This window comes from Canis lupus, chromosome 19 (genome assembly GCF_048164855.1).
Source record: "Canis lupus baileyi chromosome 19, mCanLup2.hap1, whole genome shotgun sequence".
Taxonomy (NCBI): Eukaryota; Metazoa; Chordata; class Mammalia; order Carnivora; family Canidae; genus Canis; species Canis lupus.
The window spans coordinates 52,334,259-52,357,376 of NC_132856.1; the positions used below are offsets into that span (position 1 = coordinate 52,334,259).

A 23,118-nucleotide genomic window follows, 5' to 3' on the forward strand; every position below is an offset into this window, starting at 1 on the left:
ATTTAAAAAAAAAGCAGGGCAGTCCTGGTGGCTTAGCAGTTTAGCGCTGCCTTCAGCCCAGGAGTGATCCTGGAGACCAGGGATCGAGTCCCACATCAGGGTCCCAGCATAGAGCCTGCTTCTCCCTCTACCTGTCTCTCTCTCTCTCTCTCTCTCCCTCTCTGTCTCTGTCTGTCTGTCTCTCTCTCTCTGTGTCTCTGATAAATAAATAAAAAATCTTAAAAAAAAAAGCAAAACTTATTACTATTAAGTTGCACAAACAGAACTCTATCATAAAATGTATGAAATTGGTTTTCCCAGGAGCTGGAGGATGGGGGTGATCTGCATGCTCAGGGGATATTTGGAAGCATCTAGAGATATTTTGGGTTGCTATAACTGGAAGGGGAGGATGGAGACCAGGGATGCTGCTCTACACCCTACCATGCACAGGACAGCCCCTGGGACAGAGAACGATGCAGGCCCCAAATGTCCACAGTACCAACACTGGGTAAACGCTGGTCTGGAAAGGCATGCGCAGTGAACCAGGGAAAAATAGGTCTCACCAGGGAAGAGACCGGAAGTAGGGAGGGTGAGAAACTTTCACGTTCACACTTTACAAACAAGATTGTGTTTCTGTACCTCTTGTTAAGTTAAATAGCACACGATGACGAATCATTGCATCTCATTTCAAAATCCACCAAAAATCAAGGATAAGCATCTGCCTTCGGCTCAGGTCATGATCCCAGGGTCCTGGGATTGAGCCCCTCATGGGACTCCCTGCTCAGTGGGGAGTCTGCTTCTCCCTCTTCCTCTGTCCCTCCCCCCAACACCCCTACTGCCCAGCCCTCCCCTGGTGCTAACTCTCTCAAATAAATAAATACGTGTTAAAAACAAAAACAAAAACAACCACCAAAAATCGAGGACAAGATCAGTGACCAGGTTACAGGGAAGCTGAGAGGCTGCATTGATGTAAGATCTGTAACTAAGAACTGGGTAAGTATTATCATTAATGCTATTTGGTGGCTACAAATGAGTTCGATCTGTGTGACTCAGGTCTCCAAGTTGTGAGTCCACAGTTTGCTTGTTCTGTAGGAGAGAACATGCTACAAATTTCCCATCAAGATGAAAAGGAAAAAAGCAAATGGAAAAACTTGACTTTGTAGAGAGGCAGGGCAGGAGGAGCTTCTAGGCCTTGAAGCTCCTGGCCAGCATGGGCAGGGAAGGGCCACCCTGCTGCCTTCCATAGGGGCTATAGAACTGTACCTGAGACTTCTCTACCGAGGCTGTGTGCTTGTCGCACATGGGGCTGATCTCCATGCCCCGCTCACGTTCACGGTCACCCTGCTGAAAGAACTCGGCCATGATGCGGTCAGTCCACTGGCGGTACAGCTCCAGTGGCTTGGTGGGGTTGCTGAGGTCTGCACAGTGCACCATGTTCCGAAGGACCTGCATGAGGTGGGGGGCCTTCAGAGGCCATGCCCCTATTCCAGTGTGGGGGCTCATGCTCCCTTACCACCCCCTTTATGGGGAGAGTGTGAAGGGGTAGTGGGGATATGGAGGGAGGGAGGGGAAATGAAGAAAGGAGACAGAAAGGTAGGGGGAGAGGAAAGAAGGCTGCGTTGGGGGAGGAGGAGACAGGAAACGGTTAATGAAGGAAGGGAAGAAGAAATGAGGAGGGATGGCAGGAGATGGTGGTTGTGAGGGAGAGATGGGAGGGAGAGAGAAAAGAAAGAGACAGGAAGATGGGCAACAGGGGAGCCAGAGGCTGAGGGAGGGAAGCCACCCAGACCCAAAGAGCAGAGAGGAAGAGAGGAGGCCTAGACTCCTTCTATGGTGTGTGGGCGAGCACCTGGATACGGTCAGAGTAGTTGTCCAGCAGGAGGACCCCCGAGCTGGTCACTTTCTTGGTCTCCACCATGGTCTTCAGGTCTGCCAGGAGGGTCATGTGTTTGGACATGTCCGTGGCCAGCACCTGTGGGTTTGGGGGTGTCACAGGGGCTGCCGAAGCCCTGTGCCTCTCAAGTTTTCACTCTACACAACCCATCTGCAGCCGCCACAGTCCTCCTCCCCCACCAAGGGATGCCTCTCCTTGGGGCAACCAGTTCTGTACTCAGACCCTGCGGCTCCCCAAGCCTCAAAGGCATCGTCCCCTCCCCCGGCCCCGCCCACCATGTCGATGACCATCTTGCGCAGGCTCTGCCGCTGGCGCTTGCTGAGGTTCTGGAAGATGTCACAGTTGTCTTCCTGCAGCAGCTTGAAGCCCACGGCCAGGTGGTGGTTCTCCAGCACCGACTCATCGTTGTACATGAGCGCCAGCTCCGAATCTGCAGCCCAGGCCCAGGCAGGGGGTCAGGGGAGGGCAGGAGCCAACCGGGAGCCTTGTGGGGTGGGGCAGCGAAGGCCCCGCCTCCAACCCGGCAGGCCCCACCCCCGTGGGGGGGCCACTCACTGGTGTTGATGAGGAACTGGTTGGAGACCCCAGGATGGTCCACATCATGAATGGCAGCCGCGAAGAGGGCGGCAAGAATCTCCAGGTCCGTGAACACAGCCTAGGGGCAGAGAGTGGGGGTCGGAGAGAGATGGGTTAGAAAGATTAGGGAGGGGTCTGAGAGACAGGATAAGAGAGAGATGGGGGTGTCACAAAGGGGGGATCAGGAGAGTGAAATAAGGATCAGAAAGAGGAACAGGATCAGAGAGGGATGGAGGTCAAAGACCTAAGGCCAGATAGACAAACAAGATATGGGAGATGGGGTTGGGGAGACTCGGGGGCCAGACAGACAAACAGGACATGGGAGATGGAGTGGGGAGGGACTCGGGGGCCAGGCCGTGCTCACATCTAGCGCGGGTGTTGCCAGCAGCACATGGGTAGACTGCAGCACATCGGCCGCGTGCAAGCTGTTGTGGTAAGCCACATCGGGATGGTAGTGGTCCTCCAGGGTCAGCATATAAGTCACCATGGTGTCCACTGGGATGCGGAACTTCTTTAGCAGGTCCCGTTCCTGAGGGTAAGTAGGTATGGGGGGGGGGGCAGTGATTCCTGCTGGCTCTCTGCTCCCCACCCTGCCCCCTCCCTCATGCTCTGCTCCACTCAGCCCATCTTACCTGAAATATCGTGTACATGATGCAGCTGAGTGAACGGCCTCCAGCATATTCTGAGACGCAGAAGATGTTCAGGCCCCACTTGTTCAGGTTCTCCAGTTCCTGGTGGAATCGGAGGCCAGAGGTCACAAGACCCAGGGCCAAGCCCCTACCCACTTGGGTGATCTTCACCCCTCTTTACTCTTTCCTAGAAATTCAGAGCACTGGTCTGAAAAGAGCACCATTATTGCTCACCCAGTGGGTGACATGCTCAGCAGCACAGAAGTTACTGTCCATGTCCTACTGGGCCAGAAGATAACAAAGCAACCACAGCAACTGTGGACTGAGTGATGATTATCTGCCAAGCATTACACTGCTTGATCTCATTCACTTGGTTTGAGACCTAAAGCTCATAGGAACAAGGAGACTTACCCAAGACCCTGCATCTCAGTGGCAAAGCTGAAACGTGCACTCAGCTTGGCTGGTCCCAAAGCACAGTTTAACCTCTGAGCTAAACTGCTCAGGGGGAAAGAAACATGGGCTGGTTTTCCATGTCTCCCTAGAACCCAGAACAGTGCCAGCATGTAGTAGGTGCTCAATAAGCACTGGGTGAGTGAATGTGGCACTGGCTACTGCTGGCTTGCACGTTACAATAGATGTCAGCTGAGGGAGCCAACAAGAAGAGTGCACCACGTCCTGCCATACGAACCAGTGTGAGAGCCTCTTGGCTTTAGGTATCATGGAAGAGCCAGGGGCTGAACCCAGATCTGGCCTGTAGTGGATGCTATGGGGCATCTGCCGAGATCCCCTTCGCTGACCAGAGTATGCTTCCCCACCTGCTGGGACTGTTGCTTAGCAAGACTCATGCTGCTCCGTTCTCCAGAAAACTGCTCTTGCCCCTCCCCACAGGAGCTACACGGAGGAGGCAATGCTGTCCGCTCTGGGGGCAGCCCACCACCAATGACTGACACAGCACTCTTGCCTCAAGGTGGGCTCAATTCTGTGGCGCTGTGCACGCTCCAGAGCTCCTCATGGGGTCAGGCTCAGGCCAGACTCTAGCTGACACTGTCTTATTACTTAGCTCCTTCCCATCCTGCTTCCTCTACTCTCCTCTCTCCTTGGAGTCTCATAAACCAGGATACCTGAATCTTCATTTCAGACTGACCCAGTGCCCAGCCATGGTTTGGGCCTGTCCTGTCCCTCTCCAGTGCAGCCCCTGCTGAGCCGCCACTCACTTGGGCCAGGAGCTCCTCTTGATCTGTCTTCACCCCAAAGCGGGGGATGCTGGAATCATTCAGGCTGCTGCTGTGCATCAGTTTCTTCACCCCTGTGATCTGAGACATGGGCTGGAACTGCGGCCCAGGGGGCGGGGGCTGCTGGGAGGGTCTCTGACGTGGGGCTGGCTGTTTTTCTCGATCCTTCATTGTGGGTGATGGAATCTCCACTTCGTTCTGCTTGTCTGCAGAAGATGGAGGAGAGGCAAGCATGAGTAGCCCGCAGAGACCCCCTCATCTGGCCCTCAATTCCCCTCCCCTGCTCCCCACCAATGCCCTGGGAAGCCTCACTGGGGAGGGCAGACCCCTTTGGGTCATGCTGTGTGTTACTTATAAGCTGGAAGTCAGAAGGAAGGGATGAATTCTTCTGAGAGGTGGTGGGCTGGAGTGGGGACCCTGGAGCTGGTCCGGAGCTATGGGGTGGCCCCAGTCGAATCGCCAGGTTTGGCAGGGGGGTGCCATGGGAAGCCAGGAAGCGGGGTGGGGATGCTAGAGAGAGTCGCTGCCTGTTCTGTGTAGGCAGGGAAACTTGTCGGGCAGGGGAGACACCCTCGTGGTGCCCAAGAGCGCTGGTGGGGGTGGAGAGCACTGGGAGGAGGGAGGGAAGGGTAGTCTCTGGCTCCATGAACTCCCCCCACCAGCCCACCCCTCTGCCACCAGCCTGCCTGGGGGCCAGCCCCAGGAGCCCTCTTCCTGAGCTTTCAAGGGCTTCCAGAGCCCAGCCCGGGCCACCCATTGTGACCTGGGGCCCTGCCAGTCCCCAAGAAGGCCTAATAGGGGTTATTTGCATGCCATGCTCCCATTGGCTGGATCTCAGAACTCTCCATGGCCACACCCCCACCGGCGGGACCATTTGAAACTCTGAACCCTTCTCTTGAGCTCGGGAGCAGGGCTGGTCTCTAGAATTTGGAAACCTCTGGTGATCAACTGAGAGGATGAAATTACCCTGAGTTCGTGGGGGATAGTCTCAGCTTGGGCTCTTGGGTTCAGAGATTAGGATGAGCTGGAGCTCCCCACAAGCTTGAGGTTTGTAATGAATTTGAGGTGTTCCATATAACTGTGTTGGTATGGGAAAGTCTGGAGGAGGGCTCTACTGAATTTGGGGGTCATATCAAGGTGGGGGATTCTACTGAGTTTGGGAGACTGTTCAGCCTGGAGGGTTTTTAAAGTTTGGGGGACTTTTCTGGGCTCTTAAGGACAGCAGTTCTCTTAAGTTTGAGAACCCTAAAAAAAAAAAAAAAAAAAAAAAAAGTTTGAGAACCCTACTGAGTGTAGGCATCTCAACGGTTCTCCCAAGTCTGAGAACTTACTGAGTGTAAGCGTCTCTCTTGAGTTTGTGGGAGGGAAATCTGAGTCTGGACATTCTGCTGAATTGGGGAAGGCTTCAGCCTGGAGGCATTTAAAGTTTAAGAGTTCTATTTTAGTTTGTGGGTTTCTTGAGGTCTTGAATTTGAGAGTTCCATTGAGGTTCCACTGAGTGTAGAGGGGCTTTTCTGCTTGGAGAGATATTTTTATGTGGAGGTTCAATAAAAGTTGACATCCCTCTGAGCGTGGGGGCATCAAGAGTATCTAGAGCATGGTAACCTTGATCTTTGAGGAATTAAGGGGCAGAGTCCCTTGGGCAGATGTCAGCAGTAGGACCTGTGGTCTGGGGCAGTCCCCCTCCAGTCCTGGCACACAGCCTCCCCACAAAGTGCTGCCCCTCACTCACCCAGGAATGTGGTGGAGATGTACTCAGAGACCTGGTTTCCTGACCTGCTCATCTCTGACAGGTGTGTAAGTTCACGGTTTAACATCCTCTTGAACTAAAGTGAAAGAGGCAAGAAGGAAGGAATGATGGGGAGACAGGGCATCAGAGGGTGGGGGAGGTCAGCCCCTCCCAAGAAACTTCTAAAGACCCCATGAGTCCCTCCTACTTTGCTATTTAGCCAACAGAGCCCTCAGCAAGCTGCTGGAGGGGAGGGGTCAGCCTTTCCTCTCCTCCCAGGTCTGGAGGGGGACCCCAGGCTTAGAAGTCAGGACTCAGCTAGCATACTCCTCCTTCTTAAGGAAGGGGGGGCACCCCTCCCGAGACTTCCTCCTCCCCAGGGCCCAAAGGAGGAGCCAGAGGGGCACCTGTGGAAGGGAGGGGCTCCTGCCTGCCAGTGAACCAATTGGGTGTCAGGAGAATCCCGTCGCCATGGTGATGGGAGTCTCCTTAGCAACTCCCCCTCCAACCAGCTGCTGAGCTGGGGGAAAAGGGGGCAGGCCGCAGGCCCCTTAACCCTTGCCTTCCCAGAGCTACCCTGGCCCAAGTCTTCCCAGATAGAGACCCCACTTCCAAGGCATCCTGGCCCCCAGCTCCCAACCGCCCAGTTTGGAAGGAGAGAATACAGTGTTTCCTTTACAGGAGAGCATGCAAGTTCTGGGTGAAGAGAAGGTTTGGCAGGGGCAGGAGCGAATAGTGAGCTGAGGAAACCTTGTTGGGTCACCCAGGGGAGAGGGGTTCCCATCATAGCCCCCTCTCCCTCAACCTCAGAGGGCTGGATGGATGCACAGACGAATGGAGTATACCCAGAGCCAGGCTTAGAGGTCCCTCCTGGTCCCCCCGTGCCACTTCACACAAGCGTCTGCTGTGACATTGTGCATGCAGGAGAAAGGGCATTGGTTCCCCGCCCCCAAGCTCCACCAGAGCACCCCCAAAGCAGGAGCAGACTCTGTCCAGAAAGGCAGGAGGGACACTGGACAGGAAGGGTGAGCTCACACAGCCCACACCAGGATGGGGCACTTACTCCTCCCAGTGCTGCCAGAGACCCCAGTTGCACAGAAAGATACACAACCACACATAAGATGGACCCACAAAGTCACACAACCACACACAGAGTCACAGACTACCATCTTACACAGTTCCACACAGCCACAGACACGTAAATCAAAGGGCACAGACAATAAGGCAGTCACTGACACTTGGGGTCACATGCCCCAGAAAAATCACACAGCCCTGCGCTCACAACATGTCCCAACACACACCACCACAATCAGAGCCATATGATTGATCTCAGAGAGGGCCACATCATGACCCAGGCAAATCAGCATATGGTCAGACAGCCCCACACCACTGCAGACACACACACCGGCGAGTACTGACAGTCACACCCAGCAAGAGACCCACATCCCCAGCCATCCACTATCCCCGCCCAGCCCTGGGCCACACACAGAGACAGTCACAAGGTTTCATGTCCAGGCCACACACGTGCACAGCTGCACACACCAGCCCAGACCGGGGGCTGGAGGATCCAGAGTGGGAGGGCCAGGGCCCAGTCTCCTGCCCATCCTCCACTCCGAGTTCCCCTACCTGGTCCCACCAGCCCACCAGCCACGGCTTGGAGCAGGTCTCACAGAAGAAATCCACCAAGGGCATCTTGGAATCTTAGCCCCGCTCGGGGCTGCCGCACAGAGAGGCTGGGCTTGGGGAGTCCCGGGGTTAACAGCCACTGTGGGTGGGGGTGGGGGGGTTCTGGGCAGGTGGGCAGTGCAAGGGGGAGCCGCGGAGGGGCCTGGGCCGGCCCAGCAGGGCTGGGGGCTCCCCTCCCCTCCGCGCTCCCGACAGCAGCCCTGGTTACATGGTCTGCCAGCCCCCGGCCCTGGTGGGCCCCCCCGCGGCAGCGGCTGGAGGCGGCCTGGGACCCCTGCCCATGAGGGGGCAGGGCGAGGGTCCCGGGAGGTGGCTTCGGAGGCTCTCGGCTCCGTGTGTGCGCCTGTGTGTGCGTGTGCGTGCTCACTGCAGCACTGGCAGGCTGCATGCGACGTCAGGTGGTGCCGGGGGTGGGGGGGCATTAAAGGGGCATCAGTGCCCACGGGCCTAAGCCAGGATCCAGTGGGGGCTGCCAGGGATGGGCAGGGAGGCATGCACACCCTCCATGGACACACCCAGAGACAAAGACCCACACCCAGACACTCTACACATTCACAGACGCACAAACACTCTGAGACACACCTTCCACACCAACACACACACACAAACACACATCACACAGTCACAACTCTGATGTCCAACACATTTATAGGTATACAGTTGAGCTCACAGGATATACACACTTTCAGACACACCCCTTTCAAGAACACAGACTCACACCCAGACGTGGAGACACACACCTAGGAACAAACACCCAGATATGCTGGACATACTTCACATACACTCAACACACCCACAGACATACTTTCAAACAAACACAAATATGCACAAGCATACCCCCAGAAATCCACAAGGGCATGCTCATACTCACACCCACAAATACACACACACACCATCTCAGCAACACACCTGCAGGCCCACATTTAGAGACAGTCACATTCTCAGATGCTCAACACACCCTCAGAGACACAATCATCCTCAGACTCGAATGTTCCCAGACAAATCTCCACCCACAGGTGTATGCACCCCCCCAACACAGACACCTCCACCTGCATACTCATTTCCTGATAGACATCCTCCCACGAGGGCTACCACTGTGCTGCGCAACTCCAGGAAACATCATTCATAGTGCCCGCTTTCTGAATGGTGCCCTCTGGAGTTGTGCAGTATACAATCTACACAGCTGTACACAGAAGCCTTGTACCCTCCCCTGCAGCCCTGCAAGCACACGCGCACACACACACACACAGTCACAAACATGGAGATACACACTCAGATTCATACCCACACCGACTCACACTTGTAAATATACATATTCCTCTGGCACAAGCCCACACACTTACAGCCCAGTATAACTGCCTGTGCACACCCATACATCTTCCATAGGTACACATCTGCACATCACTCCTGACCTGATGTGCCCGCCTGAAACATCCCCTCACACCCCACCGTGTGTTCCAAATGTGTAGCCAACAAATTGACGGCCATACAGACCTAGTCACATATATGCTTGTAGACTCTAGCATAGGACAACCTCCCCCTGAGATGGTTGCCTTCATACAGATGTACAGACACCCACACCCACCCATACACCCAGCTAGCCCCACCCCTGGGAGAAGTCAAAATCCACAGGAATAGGCAGCCTAGGGGGTTGGCCCCACCTAGGGATGGACTCCCACCCCGCTGGCCCCATCTGCAAACTGGCTCTGCCCCCACTAGCTCCACCCCAGGCCCCACCCAGAAGTTAGTCCCACCCCAGGGGCCCCAGAGACTGGCCCCACCCCATGGATGGTCTCACCCAACATGGGTGGCCACCCCATCCTCAGGCCCGGCCTAGGGCCAGACACAGTCTCACCTTGTGAGAAGCCATCTCGCTCACGGAACGGTAGGTCTGCATGGTCTCCAGCTGCTCCAGACACCAGTCCAGCTCCTCCAATGTCTCCCGGGCCAATTGCTGACATGTCTCTTCTAGGGAAGGGGCAGCACGGGTGGTTAGCCAGGGGCCGCAGCCTGTGATGTTGAGGCTGCACCAGGTGAGAGGGGTGCTGGGAAAGGTTAAGACAGCCACCCCCAGGTGAGGGGCTCCCCCCCAAACACACACACACACTGGAGCACCAAGAGGGGCCCATTCCCACCCCCTGGGCTTTGTTACCTGACAGCGTGGCCTTGCAGACAGGGGTTGGGCCGCCCAGTGGGGACCGTCTGCAAAGAAATGGGGCTCCAACATCAGCCTGTGTGCCCAAGATTCCTGCCTCCCCCTTTGCATGAATAATGCCAGTTTTCCTTTTTCTGAGCGCTCAGTGTGTCCCATGTACTCAGCCTGCAGCCCCTCAGAAAGCCTCGTAAGAATCCATTTTATAGATGAGGAAATGGGCTCAAAGAAGTGAGGCCGCTGATCAGCGGTAGGGACTGGTCCTTCGTATCCAAAGTTCCTGCTTCCTTGACCATCTCTCCCCTAACTCCCAGAAGGGCCAGTAGTTCTCAGCCATGCTCCTGCTACCGCATAATAACCAATGCTATTTAGTGAGCTCTTAACTATGTGCTGGGCAATGTTCTCACACTTTCTAGGTATCATCTGCCAGACTCCCCACAGCAGCATATAATGGAGGTGCTATTAAATTCCCATTTTATGGAGGGGGTGCAAAGGTACCACAAGATGCCATTTGCCCAGAAAGTTGGTGTCAGGGCCAGGAGTGACCCCAAGGCTGGGATGACCAGCTACCCTTGGTCTCACCACTGTGTGTCTAGACCCCTTGGTCTTTGTTTTTAAAAGTTTCTGTCTTAGGCATTCAAATTGCAATGGTTTACTGGCTCAGAGGGAGCTGTGGCCTAAACCGAGGCTCAGAGAGGTGAAGTTCCTGCCTGAAGTCACACAGCAGAGCTAAGAGCTGAACCCAGGTGTGCTTTGCCTTGTGATTATAAGTGTTGGGGCCCAGCCTTGACTTACTTGTTGCTGGGAATGGGCACATTGGTCAGGAGTGAGAAGTTGCTGCGAACACTTCGGAGGCTGGCCAGCACCTGGAAGAGGGTGCAGCTGTGAGGACAGGCGGCTGGGGCTAGGTCCCTGTCCCCAAGGGTTGGGAAGTGTTGGAGTCCCTTCCCTCCTTAGGAGAGGGGTCTTACCTGGGCGAAAGGTGTCACAATGAGGTCCTCAGCGTGCCTGCAATCAAGGACAGGGGCAGGTCAGGACGCTCACAGGCCTGGGTGAAGAGGGGCTAGGGTGCCAGAGAAGCAATTCTCTAGAATGGACCCTCTGTGGGGGCTGGTGGGCTGGGAGGGGAGGCTCCAATAAGTCAGGGGAGAGGGAACTTATACCTCCCAAGGGTAGACCCCCTGCAGGGGCTGGTCCCGAAGGAAATGATGGGCAGGGAGAGGAGCTCAAGTGGGTGTTAGTGAGGGGTGTGCAGAGACAAAGGGGCCTGTCATAAATATATGGCCAAGGCTGAGCTTGGTGGGAGCAGTGGCTAGGAGGGGCAGCAGGAAGAAGTTAGGGGAGTGAGGTGGATGGGCAGGGCGAAGGGCTGGAGGATCCATTGAGAGGGGAGGGGGCTGAGCAGGTCTGGGGGTGCTCAGATCTCAACAGGTGGTCGTGACAAGGGGGGCTAGCTTAGGGAAATCTGGGGGAGGGGATGGAAGGGGGGCTGAGCCAAAGTGGACAATCTGTGGGAAGAAGTGGCAGCAGGGAGGGCCTCAGGTGGGGCCAAGCCCCAGTTACCAGTGGATAGAAGTGGGCTTGGGCAGGTTGGATGGGCAGGATTGCAGGGATGGGTGGAGGCTGGGCCTGAGCAGGGGCCCGGTGTAGCTAGGTAGGGAGCAGAGATGGGGTGCACACTCAAACATCACAGGGTGGACATGCTAGATAGGGACTGAGCCCTTGATGTGGGCAAGGAGGCTGTTTACTTTTCACTGGGAAGGAGAGGTGGCCCGGGGCTTGGGCAGTGTCCCCACTCCCTCCTGGTAAGGGCAGCTTGTGTTGGGAGCAGGCCTGGAGGGTGAGAATGGGGTGCTCACGCCTCGCTGGTGACTGACGAGTTCCGTGACATGGTTTTGGGGGACATGTCGTAGTCGCTGTCCGAACGGTACAGGAAGGACTCCCGGCGTTGGCTGGCAGCGGCCCCAGCATGCAGCACGAGGCCCGGGCTCGCCTGCGAGTCCAGGGGGCTGCGGCCAGGAGATGGTGTGGGCCCATTCTCTGCCTCGAAGCTGTAAGGGGATGGGCGGAAGAGGGGTCAGGGGGGCTGAGATGACCCTGGGGAGGTCAAGAGGAGTAAGGTGCCAAGGAAATTCCTGGCACAGATGCGGGGCAGATGGAAGACATTAAAGAGAGACAGTTACCCCCAAAAGAGATGGGAGATAGGGAGTTGCAGAGATCAAACAACTATTGGGCACCTTTGTGAGCCAGGCTCTGTTGAGGTGCCGGGGACACAGCAGTGACCAAGAGTAACCACCATCTATCCCTCACAGAGATGGCATGGGGAGGACCGGATTATAAACAGGTTAACCTAGCAGCAGTGCACACCCCAAAAGTGTGGCGGCCTTCTTGACTCTACTTTTCTCGATGCCCAAGTCTATTCAGAATCTGTCCACTTCTCACCTCCTCCTTGGTCAGCCCCCCACCCCCTCACCATTGCTTGCCTCTGTCCTGGTCCCAGGCTCCTGCCTTTGCCCCTCAGTCTGTTGCCCTCCACTGTGGCCAGAGGGAGGCTGTGAACACCTCCATCAGGCTACATCCTTCTGCTCAGATCTTTCTATAGCTCCCAGCTTACCCAGAGCAAAGGCAAAGTCCTCACTGTGGCCCACAAGGCCCTGCCCAATGGCCTCCCAGTCTACCCCTCACTCACGCTACCCCAGCCACAATGGCCTTCTTGCTGTTTCCTAAATATTCCAGATACATTCCTGCCTCAGGCCTTTGCAAGGCTATTTCCCCTGCCCAAATCCCCACTGGCTCCTCCTCCACTTCCTTCAGGCCTCAGCTCAAATGCCATCTTCTTAGGAGGCCTCATCTGACCAACACATCTAAGATCTGAATCTCTGCCCTAATAATTTATATTTCCCTTCCTTTATTTTTTTTAAGATTTTATTTATTCAGAGAGAGAGAGAGAGAGAGAGAGAGAGGCAGAGACACACATAGAGGGAGAAGCAGGCTCCATGCAGAGAGCCCGACATGGGACCCGATCCCAAGTCTCCAGGATCACACCCCGGGCTGAAGGCGGCGCTAAACTGCTGAACCACCTGGGCTGCCCTATTTCCCTTCCTTAAAAAAAAAAAGAAATAGTACTTATCTGACATATTCTATGTTTTACTTCTTTACTATTTGCCCTCCTTTCTACAACTTAGCTATGCAGAGCAAGGATTGTCTGCTTTGTTCACTGCTCTGTCCCTTGAGCCAAGAACATGGCCTGGCACACAGTGGATACCCAATAGATGTTTACTGGATAAATCATAAAATGTAATGAATAAATATACAAATTGGATTGTGCCATGCACAGAATTAAAACCAAGTGGGTATTGGGACGCCTGGGTGGCTCAGTGGTTGAGCATCTGCCTTTGACTCAGGGCATGATCCCAGGGTTTTGGGATCGAGTCCCATATTGGGCTCCTGCATGGAGCCTGCTTCTCCCTCTGCCTGTGTCTCTGCCTCTCTCTCTGTCTCTCATGAATAAATAAATAAAATATTAAAAAAAAAAACAAGTGGGTAGATGAAAGTTACTGGACAGGTGATTTTAGCTACTGTAGTTGAGCCAGGCCACTTTGAGGAGGTGACATTTGAGCAGGGTCTGAAAGATGAGAAGGAGCAGACCACTAATCAGGAGGTAGGAGAAAACACTCCTGGGGGTGGGGGTGGGGGGGGTGGGCAGCAAGTGTAAAAGCCCTGTGGCAGGATTTGGGTTTTGTTTGAGATGTGGCTAGAGTGGAAATACAAACAGACTGTAATGGAGACACAGCTAGAGAGAGAGGGGAGGATGGAGGAACCCTGGCCTGGGGACACTCAGGGTGGTGCCTAGCACAGAGCTCAGGAAACACTGGCAACTGTAAGTCAATCAGCCCCATACATGCCACTCAGGCAGTGGAATCAGCAAGGCAATCAATATGGAGAACCGAGGATGGGTGTGGGGAGCTATGTGCCTGCAGCATACTGTGTGGCCTTGGGAAGGCCACTGCCCTCTCTGGTCTGTTACCCTGTTGTTACAGTGACGGGAGTTAGAGTGGTCAGTTGACTTCAGGATATGCTCTGGTGGGTGCAAGAGGGTATGGGAATGAAATGGAATCCTCCCCTTTCCAATCCTACCTACAGAGAGTCAGTATAAGATTTTATCTGAATGGTCCTCTGCTAATGACTAAGTCTAAAATCTCTAAGAGTGGGATAGCCAAACCAGGATCCATATATTAGCCTTTTTTTCTGGACCAGCCTGGGGGTAGGGGTGCAGGAAGACACTGTGCTGATTCCATTTTACAGATGAAGAAACTAAGGTCAGAGAGGAGAATGATTAGCTCTGGGTCACATAGCAAGAGCATGGTGCGGTCAGAATTCAAACTCAAGTCCTGGAACTCCTCAGACCAAAATGTGAACTGGTGCCTTTTGCCTGCTTGAGCCCTGTTTGAGAACATTCCTGCCATCAAAGCAAATGTCCCCAGGGGCCAGGCAGCTGACACCACAGGTAGGTTGGTGCTGGGGGCCCTGAGCAACCAGCTATTCCAATTTTAGGAAAGAAGTCAGAAATTTTATTATCATTATTATTTTTTAAGTAGGCTCCATGCCCAAAGTGGAGTCCAACCCGGGCTTGAACTCATGACTCTGAGATCAAGACCTGAGCTGAGGGATCCCTGGGTGGCACAGCGGTTTGGCGCCCGCCTTTGGTCCAGGGCGCGATTCTGGAGACCCGGGATCGAATCCCACGTCGGGCTCCCGGTGCATGGAGCCTGCTTCTCCCTCTGCCTGTGTCTCTGCCTCTCTCTCTGTGTGACTATCATAAAAAAATTAAAAAAGAAGAAAAGACATTCAAAAAAAAAAAAAAAAAAAAGACCTGAGCTGAGTTCAAGAGTTGGATGCTTAACTGATTGGGCCACCCAGGCTCCTGAGAAATCAGAAATTTTAAACAAAAATCCAAACTTCTTTTAAAAACAAACATCAAAAAAAATCTTAAAAACTGAAAACTTCTGCTCTGCAAAAGACACTGTCAAAAGAATAAAAAGACAAGCTTCATGCTAGGAAAAAATACATGACAAAGGATCTGTATCCAGACTATATAAAGAACTCTCAAAACTCAATAAAAAGAAGACAAGCAAAAAAAAAAAAAAAAAAAAAAAGAAGACAAGCAATTTAATTTAAAAATGAGCACAGGCTGGGCGCCTTGGTGGCTCAGTGGTTGAGCGTCCACCTTTGGCTCAGGTCGTGGTCCCGGGGTCCTGGGATCAGGTCCCACATTGGGCTCCCCGTGGGGAGCCTGCTTCTCTCTCTGTGTCTCTGCCTCTCTCTCTGTGACTCTCATGAATAAATAAAGTCTTTAAAAAAATGAGCAAAGGTCTGGACAGTTTGCCAGAGAAGATATACAGATGGCAAATAAGCATAGGAAACACCATTGCTCTTTAGGGAAATTCAAATTAAAACCAGGAACCATCCCTTCATCCCTATCAGCATGGTTCAAACAAAGAAACAAACAAGAACTGGCAATCCTGGCAAGTGGTGACAAGGATTTAGAGCAACTGGAACTCCCCTCATTCATTGCTGGAGGGAACGCCAAGTGGTACAGCCACTCTGGAAAGCATTTGGTCAGTTTCTTAAGAAATGAACCATACACTTACTGTGTGATCCAAAATCCACTCCTATGTTTACACCCAAGATAAGTGAAAATACGGTTGACCCTTGAACAAATGGGTTAGGGATGCTCCCCCCCATGAAGTTGAACATCCGCAGATAACTTTGTGGACTCCCCCCCAAAACTTGACTACTAACAGCCTACTTTTGACCAGAAACCTTACTAATAACATAAACAGTCGATTAACACATATTTTGCATAAGTATTACATACGGTATTCTTACAATAAAGTAAACTAGAGAAACTGTTATTTAGAAAATCATATGGGGGGGCACCTGTGTGGCTCAGTTGGTTGAGTAACTGACTTCGGCTCAGGTCATGATCTCAGGTTTCTGGGATCAAGCCCCGCATCAGGCTCCCTATTTTATATAGAGTCGGCTTATTCCTCTCCCTCTGCCGCTCCCCACCACTTGGGCTCTCTCGGTCTCTCTCTCAAATACATAAAATATTTTTCAAAAAAGAAAATCATAAAGAAAATTCATTTCCAGTCATGTTCTATATATATCGAGAAAAGTCTGCATCTAAGTGGACCCACACAGTTCAAAGTTATGTTGTCAAAGGGTCAACTGTATATGCTCATTCAAAAACCTGCAGATATGGGGTGCCTGGGTGGGTCAGTCAGTTAAGCATTTGCCTTTGGTTCAGCTCACGATCTCAGGGTCCTGGGGTCGAGCCCTGCATTGAGCTCTCCTCTTGGCAGGGAGTCTGCTTCTCTCCCTCTGCCCCTTCCCACCATTCATGCTCTCTCACTCTCTCTCTCAAATAAATAAAATCTTAAAAAAAAAAACAAACCTGCAGACAAATATTTATAATATTTAAGTTCTGCTCATAATCACCAAATACTGGAAACAACCAAAACAAATGAGCATCAACTGGTGAATGGATAATTTGTGGCAGATCCATACCATGGAATACTATCCAGCAATTTTTAAAATGGGGGGAGGGGCACCTGGGTGGCTCAGTTGGTTAAGCATCCAACTCTTGATCTCAGTTCAGGTCTTGATCTTGAGGTTGTGAGATCAGGCCCCCCACGTTGAGCCCAGTGCTGGGCATGGAGCCTACTTAAAAAAAATTTTTTTTGAACTACTGTGAAATAATAAGAAATATATATTTGGTCTCTGCCCTGGTTTCCTGTCACACAGTTCCCTAAAACCCTAGGAACCTCTGCAGTAAAAAGTGTCTTTGTATGCTAAGAGATGACTATCTGCGGGGGACACCTGGAGAGCCTCAAGATGGGGGGGGACTGCTTGCCTGGGGAGCCAACCATAGGATTAGGGCATTGGAACTTGCAATGCCCCCCCCCGCCCCCCGACCAGAAGGGAACAGAGCTGTAGGTTGAGTTAATCACCAATGGAATGGCCAATGATTTAATCAGATGTGCCTACTAAATGGAGCCTCTGTCAACATCTCTGAAAGTTCCTGGTTGCTAACACATCAGGTGCTGTGGGTGGTGGGAGGGTGGTGCACCTGGGGAGCGGCATGAAGCCCCATGCGCCTCCCCTTAGACCTTGCTCTATGCATTTCTTCCATATGGCTGTTTCTGAGTTGTATCTTTATAATAAACCAATAATCTTTTTTTAAAGATTATTTATTTATTTATTTGACACAGAGAACACAAGCAGGGTGGAGCTGCAGGCAGTGACAGTGAAGCAGGCTCTGAGTGGGCCTGAGCCATGTGGGGCTCAATCCCAGGACCCCAGGACCACGACCTGAGCCAAAGGCAGATGCCCAACCAACTGAGCCACCCAGGCACCCAATGAACCAGTCACCTAGTAAGTGCACTGTACTCCTAAGTTCTGTGACCAGCTCTAGGAAATCAGCTGAACCTGAGGCAGGAGTCCTTAGAACCTTGAGGTATAGCTGGTTGGTCAGAAGCACAGGTAACACTCTAGACTTGAGACTTAATCTAAAGTCGGGGCAGTCTTACGGGACTGAGCCCTTAACCTGGGGGATCTATACTAAATCCAGGCAGTTAGTGTCAGAACTGAATCAGGATGTAGTTCACCCAGCTGGTGTCACAAAGAGTTGTTGCAGGGAAGGGGGGGCGCGCGGAAGGCTGGGAAACCACATGCATTTGGTATCAGAAATGAAGAGTCAGCAAGAACGGAAAGAAACAGCAGTTTCCTTTTTAACTACTGATGCACAAAACAACTTGAGTGAGTCTCGGATGAATTTTGGGAAGAGAAAGCCAGCAGTGGGGATTACCTGTGTCAAAACACAGAACTGACTAATAAATGAATCTAGCATGGTTGCAAGATACAAAGTCACAAAAATTGGTTGTTTTTCCTTCTGTACACTAACAATGAACAATCCCAAAAGAATATTAGGAAAACAATTTCAGGTACAATAGCATCAAAACGAATAAGATGCTTAGGAATAAACTCAACCAAGGGAACAAAAGTTCATGAAAAACAGGAATGCCTGGGTGGCTCAGGGGTTGAGCATCTGCATTTAGCTCAGGGCGTGATCTCGGGGTCCTGGGATCAAGTCCTACACCTGGCTCCCCGCAGGAGAGAGAGCCTCTCTCTCCCTCTCCCTCTCTCTGTCTCATGAATAAATAAAATCTTTTTTTTTAATTTTTATTTATTTATGATAGTCACAGAGAGAGAGAGAGAGGCAGAGACACAGGCAGAGGAAGAAGCAGGCTCCATGCACCGGGAGCCCGACGTGGGATTCGATCCCGGGTCTCCAGGATCGCGCCCTGGGCCAAAGGCAGGCGCCAAACCGCTGCGCCACCCAGGGATCCCAATAAAATCTTTTTTAAATAAGTGCATGGAAAACAAAAATGTTGCCGGATGAAATTAAAGAAGGAACAAATAAATTAAAAGACATCCTGTATTCAAGAATGAGAAGACAGGACGCCTGGGTGGCTCAGTGGTTGAGTGTCTGCCCTTGACTCGGGATATGATTCCACAGTCCCAGGATCAAGTCCCATATCAGGCTCCCTGCATGGAGCCTGCTCCTCCTTCTGCCTAAGTCTCTGCCTCTCTCTCTCTCTGTGTCTCTCATGAATAAATAAATAAAATCTTAAAAACAAAAAAAAAAGAATCTTGAAAGGGAAGAACAAAGTTGGAAGATTCACACTTCCTAATTTCAAAACTTACTACAAAGCTACAGTAATCAAAACAGTGTGGTGGTGGCATAAAGACAGAGTCACAGACCAATGAGATAGAGTAAAGAGCCCCAAAATAAACCCTCACGTATATTGTCAAATGATTTTCAACAAGGGCACTAAGACCATTCAATAGGCAACAGACAGTCTCTTGAACAAATGGTGCTGGCAAAACCGGTTATCCATATGCAAAAGGATAAAGGATAAAGGTGGATTCTTACCTCACACCATACACAAAAGTAACCCAAAATGGATCAAAGACCTAAATGTAAGAACTAAAAACTATAAAACTCTTAGGAGCTTCATGAAATTGGACTTGGCAAGGATTCCTTGGATATGACACCAAAAGCACAGGCAACAAAAGACAAAATAAGCAGCACCTCATCAAAATTAAAAGTTTTTTGCATCAGAGGGCACTATCCAAAGAGTAAAAGGCAATCCGCAGAATGGGAGAAAATTTTTGCAAATCACATATCTGATAAGAGAGTAATACCTAGAATATATAAAGAGCTAAAACTCAACCAACAACAAAATACAAACAACCCAATTAAAAAGTGGGCAAAGGACTTAAATAAACATTTCTCCAGAGAGGTTATGGGCATACTTCAGAGATATTGCAGGCTTGGTTCTAGACCACTGTAATAAAGAGTGTCAGATAGATGTTTTCTTTTTTTTTTTTTTTTTAAGATTTTTTATTTATTTATTCATGACAGTCACAGAGAGAGAGAGAGAGGCAGAGACACAGGCAGAGGGAGAAGCAGGCTCCATGCACCGGGAGCCCGACGTGGGATTCGATCCCGGGTCTCCAGGATCGCGCCCTGGGCCAAAGGCAGGCGCCAAACCGCTGCACCACCCAGGGATCCCCAGATGTTTTCTTTTTCCCATACATATAAAGGTTATGTTTACACTACACTGTGATCTGTTAAGTGTGCAGTAGCATTATGTCTAAAAAGTTCATCTTAATTGAAAAATACTGCTAAAAAATGCTATCATCAGAGCTTTCAGTGAGTCACTGGTCAGTTTGCCATAACAAATATAATAATGAAAAAGTGAAATATTGCAAGCATTAGCAAAATGTGACACAGAGACACGAAATGAGCAAATGCTACTGGGAAAATGATACTGATGGATAGACTTGCTTGATGCAGGTTTGCTACAAACCTTCAATTTGTAAAAACCACAATATTTGTGAGGCACAATAAAGCAAAGCACAATAAATAAAGTATGTGTGCATACGGATGGACAATCAGCACATGAGATGATGTTCAACACCATTAGTCATTAGGGAAATGCGTATCAAAGGTGCAATGAGATATCACCGCACACTCACTAGAATGGCTATTTTCTTTTATCTATCTATCTATCTATCTATCTATCTATTTATTTATTTATTTATTTATTTTTAAAGATTTTATTTTATTTATTTATTCATGAGAAACACAGAGAGAGCCAGAGACACAGGCAGAAGGAGAACCAGGCTCCTTGCAGGGAGCCTGATGTGGGACTTGATCCCAGATCCCAGATCCCGGGATCACACCTGAGCCAAAGGCAGATGCTCAACCGCTGAGCCAGCCACCCAGGTGTCCCTTTTTTCTTTTTTAAAGAGGGGCTCTTGGCTGGCTGAGTCAGTAGAACACAGCAATTCTTTTTTTTTTTTTTTTTTTTTTTTAGATTTTCTTTATTTATTCATGAGAGACACAGAAAAAGGCAGAGACACAGGCAGAGGGAGAAGCAAGCTCCCCGTGGGGAGCTCAATACAGAACTCGATCTCAGGACCCTGGGATCATGCCCTGAGCCAAAGGCAGATGCTCCTACTGAGCCACCCAGGGGCCCCAGAACATGTGACTCTTGATCTTGGGGTTATAAATTTGAGCCCTACGTTGTATGTAGAGATTACTTAAAAATAAAATCTTAAGGGGCACCTGGCTGGCCCAGTTAGTAGACTGTGTGAATCTTGATCTCAGGGGTCATGAGTTTGAGCCCCATGTTGGGCATAAAGATTACTTAAAAATAAAAATATTGGGGCACCTAGGTGGCTCAATGGTTGAGCATCTGCCTTTGGCTCAGGTTGTGATCCCGGGGTCCTGGATCAAGTCCCACATTAGGCTTCCCCCTCTGCCTGTGTCTCTGCCTCTGTCTCTGTTCTCTCATGAATAAATAAATAAAATCTTTTTAAAAATTAATTTTTTTAATTTTTAAAAACTTTAAAAAATTAATAAAAATGAAAATAAAATATTTATTTAAAAAAGGTAAAAGGACGCCTGGGTGGCTCAGTTGGTTAAGTGTTTGCATTCAGCTTAGGTCATGATCTCAGGGGTCCTGCGATCGAGCCCGTGTTGGGCTCTCTGCTCAGCGGAGAGACTGCTTATCTCTCTCCTCCCCACTCCTGCTCTCTCTTGCTCGTGCTCTCTCTCTCGCTCTCTCTCAAATAAATAAAATCCTTTTTATTTTTATATTTTTAAAGATTTTATTTACTTATTCATGAGAGACACAGAGACAGAGAGGCAGAGACACAGGCAGAGGGAGAAGCAGGCTCCATGCAGGGAGCCCGATGTGGGACTCGATCCCAGGACTCCAGGATCATGCCCTGGGCCAAACCGCTGCACCACCCAGGGATCCCAATAAAATCCTTTAAAAAAAAAAAAAAAGGTTAAATAACAAGTGAGGATGTGGAGAAACTAGAATACGTGTGCAGTGCTGGTGGGATGTAAAATGTGTGGTCACTGTGGAAAATAGTTTGGCAGCTCCTCAGAAACTTAAGTATAGAATTACGACAGCAATTTTCCTTCTAGGTAGATACAAAGAATTGAAATACTAGATACTGGAGCACCTGGGTGGCTTACTTGGTACTGGGGCACCTGGATGGCTTACTTGGTTAAGCGTCTGCCTGCAGCTCAAGTCATGATTCTCAGGGTCCTGGGATGGAGCCCCTCAGCCAGGCTCCCTGCTTGGCGGGGAGTCTGCTTCTCCCTCTCCCTCTGCCCCTAACTCTGCTCTCTCTCTCAAAATAAAAATAAATAAAACATTTTAAAAAATGAAGTTCTAAATACTAAAGAGTTGCAAGCAAGACTCAAAATGTTCATAGCAGCATTATTCACAATAGCCAAAAGCTGGAAAAAGCTCAAGTGTCCATTAACCGGTGAACAGAAAAAGAAAATGTAGCATATATTGCCGATGGAATATTATTCAGTCTTTTTTTTTTAATTTTTTTATGACAGTCACACACACACACACACACACACACACAGAGGCAGAGACACAGGCAGAGGGAGAAGCAGGCTCCATGCACTGGGAGCCCGACGTGGGATTCGATCCCGGGTCTCCAGGATCGCACCCTGGGCCAAAGGCAGGCGCCAAACCGCTGCGCCACCCAGGGATCCCAATATTATTCAGTCTTAAAAAGAAATTGAAATCCTGACACATGCCACAACATGGATGAACTCTGAAAACACACTAAATGAACTAAGCTAGACACAAGAGGACAAGTACTGTAAAATTTCACTTACATGAGGTCCCTACAACAGTCATTTTCATAGAGACAAAGTAGAATGGTGGGTGTCAAGGGTTGGGAAAGGGGATGCAGGGAATTAGCCCTTAAGGAGGACGGAGTTGGGCAGCCACGGTGGTGCAGCGGTTTAGCACCGCCTGCAGCCCAGGGTGTGATCCTGGAGACCCAGGATCGAGTCCCACATCAGGTTCCCTGCATGGAGCCTGCTTCTCCCTCTGCCTGTGTCTCTGCCTCTCTCTCTCTCTCTGTCTCTCATGAATAAATAAATAAAATCTTTAAAAAAAAAAAAAAAGGAGGACGGAGTTGCAGTGTGAGAAGATCAGAGATGGATGGTGGTAATAGTTGCACAACAATGTGAGTATACTTAATGATGCTGAATTGTACACTCCAAAAGTGATTAAAATGGGTAACTGTATGTTATGCATATTTTACTACACTAAAAAACCCTCATATAGTATATACTAAAACAGGTAAATTTTTACTGTATGTTAATTTTTAAAAGTAAGTTTAAAAACTCTTAAGGGACACCTGGGTGGCTCAGTCAATTAAGCCTCTACGCTTGATATCAGCTCAGGTCTTGATCTCAGGGTTGTGAGTTCAAGCCCCATGTTGGGCTCCATGCTGGGTATACAGCCTAGTTAACAACAACAACAATAACTCTTAAGACGGAATATTTTTAGATCATGAGCTGGGCCTTTGATGATAATGTCCATTTACTGAGCACCTGCTGTGTACCGGGTGCCAGGTTAGATCCTTTTCAGTATGGAGCAATAATAACAAGATACTTACTGAATATTTGCCATGTCTGGCATTGTCAAAGGGCACACAAACACAGTTATGTCTCCCACCAACTCTGTGAGTTGTGCTAACATCCCAGTTCAACAAGGAGAGTAAGGCATAGAGCGATGGCCAGGGGTTGGAGGCCTCATCACCTGAGAACTATGTCCTGTTTCCCA

General features: G+C 50.4%; 1 protein-coding gene across 5 annotated transcripts in view; it reads right to left on the reverse strand.

Annotated features, from left to right (window-relative positions):
• PDE4A (phosphodiesterase 4A) overlaps positions 1-23,118 on the reverse strand; it is a 46,760-nt gene that overhangs the window by 4,519 nt on the left and 19,123 nt on the right. For 4 of the 5 annotated variants that reach the window (XM_072787298.1, XM_072787297.1, XM_072787299.1 and 1 more), the window contains 13 exons: positions 11,737-11,928; positions 10,849-10,885; positions 10,673-10,743; positions 9,878-9,927; positions 9,581-9,693; positions 6,043-6,136; positions 4,293-4,516; positions 3,082-3,180; positions 2,814-2,978; positions 2,429-2,528; positions 2,149-2,303; positions 1,829-1,951; positions 1,243-1,425 (listed from right to left, as the gene is read on the reverse strand). In XM_072787298.1, coding sequence (XP_072643399.1) covers positions 1,243-1,425; positions 1,829-1,951; positions 2,149-2,303; positions 2,429-2,528; positions 2,814-2,978; positions 3,082-3,180; positions 4,293-4,516; positions 6,043-6,136; positions 9,581-9,693; positions 9,878-9,927; positions 10,673-10,743; positions 10,849-10,885; positions 11,737-11,928 — 1,606 coding nt within the window. Of the gene's footprint in view, positions 1-1,242; positions 1,426-1,828; positions 1,952-2,148; positions 2,304-2,428; positions 2,529-2,813; positions 2,979-3,081; positions 3,181-4,292; positions 4,517-6,042; positions 6,137-7,665; positions 8,083-9,580; positions 9,694-9,877; positions 9,928-10,672; positions 10,744-10,848; positions 10,886-11,736; positions 11,929-23,118 lie in introns of those variants that run through there. The other variant, XM_072787301.1, reaches the window with a different exon arrangement.